The sequence below is a fragment of the Gallinula chloropus genome (genome assembly GCF_964237585.1).
Source record: "Gallinula chloropus genome assembly, chromosome: 8".
Taxonomy (NCBI): Eukaryota; Metazoa; Chordata; class Aves; order Gruiformes; family Rallidae; genus Gallinula; species Gallinula chloropus.
In genome coordinates, this window is record NC_140093.1 from 11,071,843 (window position 1) to 11,080,829 (window position 8,987).

Genomic DNA, 8,987 nt, shown 5'->3' on the forward strand with positions numbered 1-8,987 from the left:
TGTACATCGGTGTGTGTGGAGGGTGCCTGCCTGTGGGAACATCAGAATTCATTACATCGGTCGGATATGAGATATATTGAACATGTTCCATCTGACGTCTGTTACTGGGTTGTTCTGTCCACTCCCAAAGGAGTGAATCATATTGACAGGTTGAATTATATCTCAAGAGATATTTTTCTCCCCTCCTCCAAAGGCCATTTGCAATCGCAGCACATCCACTGCCTCTTAAAAGTGAGCTCATCTGGCACTGGGTTGCATTGAAGTCCTCCACTGTGCCTGCAGGAAGAATGCTTTTGGGTGGTGGGAACATGGAGAAGATGTGGTCTGTCCAGCTGTCCCTTGGAGTGCTAACCATCTTGACCATGACGGTCTGCATCCCATCTACACATGGAGAGCCTTTTTTACTACAAGGTAAGCTGGAACACAGACTAGATGACACAGGTAGGTGGTTATCTTTTTTTTTGCTTTGCTTTGCTGCTTGTCATGGCCATGCAAAACTTGCTTCTCTCGGGGGGGTGAAATTAACCTTGAACGTTACTAAACAATCAATTAACATGGGTGCTACCCAGAGACTTGTTCATATTAGCATGAGCTAAAGCTGTCCTTCTGGTCTGCAGCTGGTCGTATGACACATTCTGCTAATCAGTAAAAATATCAGATCTGGTGAAATCTGGTAAGGGTGGGTCTTTCTTTCCTAAAAGAAAATTTCCAAGGAAAAACATTAAAATATCAGAGTAGCAATTTCAATATGCACCATATGAGATTTGACAGCTCATAAATGTCGGTAGTAGGGTGCCAATGAACTTTTTTTTTTTTTAATTCACAAAACTTCTTTTTATATGTTCTTCTCCCATAATTTAAATTAATCTTAGCTTGAACTTATTCTGCAGGGAAATGTCAATCATCGATCTCCTTTCTTAAAGAGACTTGGCAGTAGAAAAATAAAAGAGCAGCTAAATATAGGCTTGAAAATAACATTGTTTTTCAAATGATTTTTTCCCCTTCTATCATCTATTTATTTTTGTAATGACACCAAAGCATTCCTGAGGCCACTCTAGCTAAATACTGGTTCTGTTTAGTATCCACTGGAGTGTTTATAGGTGGGTTTTTCTGTAGCAAATCCCCCAAATGAGTAAAAGTAGCTATTTTAAAAATCATAACTGTCTTTCACACTTAGGATGGGGGTTTATAGCGCTCTACACTAGCTGCTCTACGCAGCGTGTTAACTCTCCTGAATCCCTCGGGTTTATTTCTAGAGATCACAACCAGGACCAGCAGCGTCAGCCGCAGCATGAGGCAGGCTTGAGTCTGGCCAAATAGTTGAAGCATCATTTTGGCCAGGGCCCCCTCTGCTTCTGCAGATTCATGTAACTTTAGTTAATGGAGCCAATTCCCACATAGTCTTAAGCATCCTTCAGGCTCATTTGGTACAATGGTTTGTCTCAGGGGTATCAAAAATAATTGCACTCGTCCCATCACAGCTATGTAGGGCTGATAGTTATACGAGACCGTTTTCTTCTTTCTCACCTTCTTGAAGGGAGTGAGTGGAAGTCCTAAAGATTCTGGAAGAAGAGAAAATAAGCCTGTCTTCATAATTTATTAGTATTTTCCATGGATTCTGTCGGCATCTTTTAGGGTTTTTTAGGATCTGGTTTTAGGGCAAGGGTGTTCAGACCGAAGAGCTTGGGGAATTGCCATTCTCCCTGTAAAGTCTGCCTCCTATTCTGTCATCCTCAAAACCAAATGCAACATTCAGGTTTCAGATAATTCTGGAAATCTGTTCAGCAGAACTGGGAGGGTCTCAGAACCTTCAGGGCTCTAATTAGTCCCATGCCCCATTTCTGTTGGTTTCTGCTGAACCCTTGTCCTTCCCAACCATTCATTTGAGGGCATAGCCACAACCACTAAAGTGAAACCACTGAGAAAACTCCCTAAAGGGGCCTCAGAGAAGTGTCCAAATTGCTTTAGGGCAGCAGCTTGGGGAGGTTTTTCCTGGAAAACAGAAAAATTCTGCATGGCCTATAGCTACTGTAAGAGGCTTCCTCGGGTGTAAAGATGTTCACTTTAAACACCACACTTTGTGCCTTTTAATACCACTGGCAATCATTTAGTGCAGCCCCAAGGCTGAGTAGGAACAAGAATAGACTTGGGGGCTGCTGGGCTTTTCAGCTGTGGTACCCACACCTCAGTCCTCACGAGGAGTGAGATCCTACATCTATCGTCCCTGGGAAGGTGGATGGTGTGAGTGGGGGGAACACCTGCAATTTTGAGAAGAGAGGATCCTGTGGCTCTGCAGAGGCATCTGATACATCCGCCTTGCAGAAGAAATCGGGATTGTCTAAATGAAGGTTATGTCTCTGGCTCTCTGCAGCCAGCCATGCGGATGAGGTTGCAGTGAGACTGGCCAGCAGCCCAGAGTTGGCAGGGATGGCTCCCCCATCCTGCACCCTTTCACTGCACAGACCTCACCGCCTCGACATTTCATACCATGCTCCCACATCTTCCTCTGAGCTCCTTCCACTCTGATGAAGTGCTGACAGGATACATTTTCCTTCCACTTCTTGGCTTGCTTAATTTCTGTTTTAATGTTGGGGGCTGGAAGGTCCATCTTTTTTGTCATTAGAAATTGAGGAAGGTGTGTTTTATGTGCTGCAGAGAACCGAGTGCTTCCGGAGAGAGAAGACACAAATCACGAGGACACGCTGCTGACTCTGCTTCTTAATAAGAAACTCGCATGGAGGAGACCAGAAAATATTGGTAAGTGAAGGGAATGGGAGATCTAAAATGCTTCCATCTGTGCTTGCATGAATGCAAGGAACCTGAGGAGCAGGTTCCTTAGAAACACCAACTGCTCAGAAAGTGGAAGCACCCAGTACAGCACCCACAGGTGATTAATGTCAGATGTTCTCTGTCGTGCGGCTCCTGGACCTGCCTTTGCAATGCAATGTAAAGCTGCCCAAAAATACATGCCCTAGATCCTCAGACACTCAACACTGATCTGGCAGTGGAGTGTGTGTGTGTACATAAGTAGTAACAAGAGGTGATGCTGCCATGTCCCTGTACCTCAGCTCTCCCTGAGACTTGTGTGCTATGCCTGGGGCATGGGCTAGCCTTGGGAGTCACCTCACCACCCACACCCCGACCAGCCCAACGAGCTTTTGAGATACAGCTCAGTGTTGTGCTGGTGTGCTAAAACCAGCAGTGTCTTGTGAGCACACAGGGCAGGGGGGGTGAGATCAAGATTTTGCAGAGAGTGTGCAGCTGAGGGTCAGGTGTAGGTTGAGGCAAGGGCAGTGGGAGCTCCTGCCTGAGCCTGAGCCCTGCTACTGCCGGAAGAGGTGAAGACAATGGGGTCTCTCAGCAGAGACCAGTCGAGGGTGTGCTTTTTCTGTCTGTGCTCTGTCAACAGACACCATGTTTAAGGCCACCCACATGTGGGGAAACTCAGACTAAACTTGGGCTTTCCATGACATTACACACAGCGACCACCAGTGCCATAGGGATTACAGGGGTCAGCTATTCCCATGGCTGCTCCAGCCAGAGGAGAGTTTGGGCTGTCCGTGGTGGTCTCAGAGCAGGAAGCTGCTCTTTCCTGGGAAAAAAAAAAAGAAGCCAAGAATGAGGCCCTGAAAAAATTCTGCTATGAAAATCTGTTAGTCAAAGTCACACAGTGCTCTTCCCCAGCCCCTTGTTAAGGCAGCGAGGCAGTGGTTAAACAATCCTGGGACAAATAAACAAACACGAATAAATCAAGTCCTTATACAAACAAAAGCATTCTTCTTGCAAAGGGGATGCATTCAAGAAATAACATTTTTATGATTGGTTTATGGATTATTGCACTTATTACTCCTAGAGGAAAGGCTGCATTTTATGCCAGACAATTGAATATAATGAATCTCTGAGCAGAGCGCAGACAGAGGATTTACAGCAGGCAGTTTCTCAAGACTTCATCCATAAATTAACTTCCTTCCCCCTGCCTGAGATAATCTCTTCCAAATTTCGACCGCTGTTCATTTTCTATTCATAGCAGCCATTGGCAATGCTTATGGTTTGAGGAAAGTTTGAGCCAAAATTGGCTCTTGAAACTCCAGAAGATGTAAAAATGTGTATAATTATTAATAATAACAATAACAGCAATGACATCAACAACAATAATGACACTAATAATAATATAATCTCTTAAGTGGCACTTTTGACTTATAGATATACAGGCCTGGCTGTCTCTACCTTATGGATATGTAAAGACATGCTTCAGAGGAACCTGCCTGAGGACATGGATGGTAGTGCCAGGAACAGAGGTCCCACCTCCTGACTCACAGCCCATCTCCATCCCTGGACTGTCTCTCAAACTGAGCCCTGATGTAATGGATTTGCTTAGGAACTGCTGCTTTTTCTGTTGGATGAGTATCTGTCAGAAGATACTCAGGATTTTTCAAGTGAATTGTTTCCTTCTCGCCAGAGAAGCAGAGAAGGCAGTCAGCTCTTTACTGGCACCCTCCTGCTTAGTTTCAAATGCTTAAGAAAAAGCCCAAGTCTGGCAACATGTCTGTGTGCTGAAGACTTATCTGAAACCAGGGGGAATTATGTCCTAAATCCCCTTGGAGATGCAATCCAATGCCTGCTGCCACGTTAGAAGCTGAGAAAGGAGGCAGCTCTGGGGCTGTTTTTTGGCTCTTTTGTGGGGCACAGCAGAGACATTTTTCAGCTTTTTTTCCTGGCTCTTCTGCTTGTTCTAGTGCATTTTTTTCCCTAAACTGGCACTTAAAACCAGGCGATCCTTTTGCATTCCCTTAGGACAACTGCTATAGTGCAGTCGCTCAGCTTTGGCTGATCTTATTTTGTCATAGTGCTTTCCATTGTTTCTAGATGAAAAAAAAAAACTTATTTAAAACCAACCTGGTTTTGACAGCAGTTTGAGTCTGCATAAGGTACCTCAGTCCTGCAGAGGAGCAAGATTGAAATCCCCCATCCCTTCCTGTCTCTTTCTACATTGTTAGTCCAGGCTCCTCCCAATTCGGCTGGATATTTTAGATCCTGTTCATTGGCACCTATCGCTCCTGGTCCTGGTAGGGATAGCAGTGCAGTTCATTCACCCATCTGCATAGGTTTTTACAGTCTAGCACAGTACTGCTTGGCCTTCAGATCTCGAAATCTGACCCATGAAGTTGGTCCCCGGGTCCCTGTGCTCCCCTAACATTTTTAAGTGTGGAATCTGTGCACTCACTACTATGTTACCATTCCTGTAGCTCCACTCTGCCAACCTTGATGTTTACTGGCTTAAAAAGCTATGCTTAAAAAAACTATGCAAGGCTAAGTCTATGTCTTCTGACTTCAGCCTGCGTGGGTGAGGAGAAGAAAAACAATTCTTGAAGGAAGCAATAACAGGCCAGTGACAGAAAAGCCAGCATTAGAGATTTGCTGTTAACAGGGTAAAAATTAAAAAGCAGCAAAGAGGTTCAGCTGAGATGGTATCACACAGTATGTGACTTTGTTGGGCCAGTACCACTAGAGTCTGATAAACAATAACAAAGCCTCCCTCGTAATGGAGAATCAGGGTAAAGTCCCAGCTGAGAAAGTTTGCTCTTCTGCCACTGTTTCTGCTACCACAGATGTGGAGATCACTAACAGGAATTAAATGATAGGTCTCTCCTGTTCAACCCTTGAAGAGGTTAAATGAAGAAAAGGTGTTTGGTTTGTACTCTGGAAAGCAGTGCAGATACTGATGCTACTCTCCCCTTCCTTGCAGACTGGGAGCTGGCAAAGAAATTTGAAGAACTTGAACAGGTGAGAGGAGCAAATGCACAGAATCATATATGCCCAGTGTTGTATGAATAACTAAGCTGTTGTGCATGCTGTCTTTATGCTCCATTCTTCTGTCTTTGCATCCTGCTACCCTAATTCATCTGCTATGATGTAAGCGTGTATTGCACAAAGGGATAAGCAGAACCTGGGTTAAATAGCTGCACAAGCTGGAAAAGATAAAAAGAGATCAAGTCTATGGACTGGTGCAATAAAAGCTGAGGCAGCTCTTGCCTCTGCCACCAGTGAAAGGTCAGTGAAGGCCAAGCCAGGGAAAAATAAATACAGAAGGAAATCTCCATGGAAGAAAACAGAGGGAGAAGAGGAGTTCACACTGCCTTCCTAGGCAGTGTATCAGCTGGCTGCTTTAGATGACAGGTGAAGTTAGAGGGATAGCCACTGCACACCTAATTCAGAATGAGTTTTGTCCAGGCTCTTTACTAGTAAGGGAGGCAGAGCCCTGCTGTGCTGAGCGGAACACACATGCATGGGTTGCAAGAGGAAGCCCCATCCCAGTGCCCAGGAACAGGGAAAGGTGCCCAGCAACCATGACATGGCTCCCACTGTGTCCCAAAGCTCTCAAGCAGTGGAAGCCCTTTTTCCTCTTTCTCAGTCCAGGTCGAGCTGTTTGTGTGGATCCTGGAGGTCATGCTGGGTTCCACTTGGCTCTTTTCAATTCAGACCAAAAAAAATCACAGTGCCAGACAGGAGATTGACAGCTCCTACCCTAGCCCCTTGCTCCGGTGTGGAGAGACATTAAGCTCCATCTTCCTCAGAACAACAGAGCCAGAGCGGGAGCCTGGATGATGGCCACACATGTTCCCACTCTACTAGAAAAGAGGAGCTACAGATTCAGAAACAGTGCTATGGACTTTTTACATTATAGCCAAGGGAAGTTAGCAAGAACTGAGGGGAAGGGAGGGGAGGGACAATCCGGAGCAATGAAGTGATGCTCTCTGCTGCAGTGGGTAGATGCTTGGAGACCTTCTGCCCCAGAACTGACGTGGCTTTTAGAGGTCCAGTATCCTTCTACACAGGCTCGTCTCCACTGGGCTTTACACCCTGGGGTTAGGGGGCAAGAGCAGGGGGTACCTACACCATTGCCATGAAACAATCAGCTTAGTGGAGGACATAAAGGGGTATGACTGAGTGTTCCAAGGGCAGATCCTCTTGGAATGATCCTATTTCAGGAAAGACCCATTCTGCTGCTCACCAGGCTGTCTGTACCTTCTGCCTCTGAGCTGCCCTGCACTTGCCAGTATGCTGTGGAGCTCCTTGAGATGGGGCATTTGTTTACTGCTGTGTTTGTTTTTAAATAGCTGGAGAAACTGAAGGATCAGCTCTCAACTGAGGAAGGGTCAGAGGTGGCCTATGCCTTGGAAAGTCTCTCAGCATCCCAGCCCAAAAAACGCGGTAGGTTTTGAGTTAGAGCCCTCAGCCATCCTGTCCAGCTCTCATCTCCAGGGCTTCTTTTGTGCAACAAAGACAATGACAGTAAACATGCCCCAAATATGCTGAAAAACAGGTTGGCAGCTTTTCTAGCAGCCCTGGCCCTCTCCTGTTAATGGCTGGCTGGTTTAGCAGCGGTGAGAAGGACTGTGTACCCAACCCTGGCTGCTGTTTGGGCAGATACACCAGGTCTGCACACCAGGGACCTCACTGGAGGCAGTCAGTGTCACATCCCACTTTTCAGAGAGGAACATGGGGCTATATGGGCAATGAGTGCCTGTCCTGGAGGAGACGAATTCTGTATGAACACGTCCCTTCAGTGCACCCCTCGCTTTGCTCTGGGCACAAAGCTAGTGCTGAAGGCATAATGAGGCATGTGGACTGCATGCATTCCCCTCTGCCAAGGTCACTGCCTCCCTACAGAGAAAAAGGAGCACTTGTTTGTGCTGATGAAAAGCAGCTAAAAAGGATGTTGAAATCAACCAAGAATGAAGGGACTTGAGATCTGGTAGGTCCCCCAGTTGGTATCCAAGCTTTGTCCAGCCTGTACCCAGTGACTCAGGAGCACATTGCACCAGTGCTCCTGCATGGCTGCCCCTGAGAAGCACGTGAACAATTCCCTTCACACCAGCTTTCCGTGGGTTCCTCCACAAAGTGGTGGCAGCCCTAAACCAGAAGTCACTGATGACAGCTCTGGCCTAAAAACAAAAGAGGTAGTTCTGCCCCTACCCACGTGCTCTGTGCATGTGCAAGTTGACAGCCTGCCAGACTGCCAAGAGAAAATCCCTTTGTGCAAGGCTTGCTTAAGTGCTTAGGTGATCCTTAGACAATCTGCAATTTATAAACAACCCTGGAGGCTGTCATTAATTTGGCTAATCTATTCATGCCCCCACCGGTCTGGAAGGTTCAACTGTAGATAAACTACTTCCCCCTGCCAGATTTAAATCAGATTCTTCCAGAAATTAAAGCAGAGAATCTTTGGCTTCACCTGAAATCCTGCCAGTATGGGAGGAGCTCATGTCTCAGCATGAGACTGCTGATTCAGTAGAAGTTTTCTCCCAAGATCCTGCTTCCAAATACCAGGTAGAAATCTCTTCTCATATTTGGCAATAGGAGACCCACACAGGATTCAAAGAACAGGGCATGCTGGTGACACAGCCATTTTTTTCCAACACCAAAACATGCACCCTTCCCCAATCTATTTTTAGAAGATCCCACAGAGATGAACGATGTTTGGAGGACAGTTAGCACCAGGGTGCTGGAGTGACTGGGTTTAAAAATAAATGAAAAAAAGCAAGGATCAGATCCAGTCTCTCCAAGTTGGTATGATGCTACTCCAGTCAGCCACAGGTGAAAAACCCTACACACCTCTGAGGCAGCAAAACTGCTGCCAGTAGACAGGAAGGAAAAAGCTGATTCCCGATATTGCTGAAGTAGAGCAAAAGGAAAAGCAAAGCCTTATAAATCAAGCAACATGGAAACAACATGTAGAGTCCTTCTTTACCCCATAAGCAGCTAAAAGGAAAGCTTAAAGAAAAGCTTCTAGACGTGAAGTCAGAGCTGGTTGTTGAGATGTGCCCAGAAACCACGAGGCTGGCTTTATACCCCAAGTCTCTCAAGACACAGATCTTTTGAAATCCACTCTGGGGGTAGAGTGTCAAGCTGGAAAAAGTCCCCTGGATGCTAACATCCTTCTCTTGTATCCTTTCCCAGCCTGCTTTTGGAAATACTGCATCTGA

The 8,987-nt window shown here is 46.1% G+C and overlaps 1 protein-coding gene across 2 annotated transcripts; it reads left to right on the top strand.

Moving 5' to 3' along the window:
* Positions 1-287: 287 nt before the first annotated feature.
* On the top strand, positions 288-8,987 carry UTS2B (urotensin 2B; the record flags this gene model as incomplete). Of its 2 annotated transcripts, none has more annotated exons than XM_084267327.1 (5): positions 288-441; positions 2,656-2,757; positions 5,747-5,784; positions 7,119-7,212; positions 8,962-8,987. In XM_084267327.1, the coding sequence occupies 5 exons, from the start codon at positions 288-290 to the stop codon at positions 8,985-8,987; spliced, it is 414 nt and encodes a 137-aa protein (XP_084123453.1). The 2 variants fall into 2 exon arrangements, with proteins under 2 accessions (XP_084123453.1, XP_084123454.1); XM_084267328.1 differs by having other exon boundaries at positions 288-411.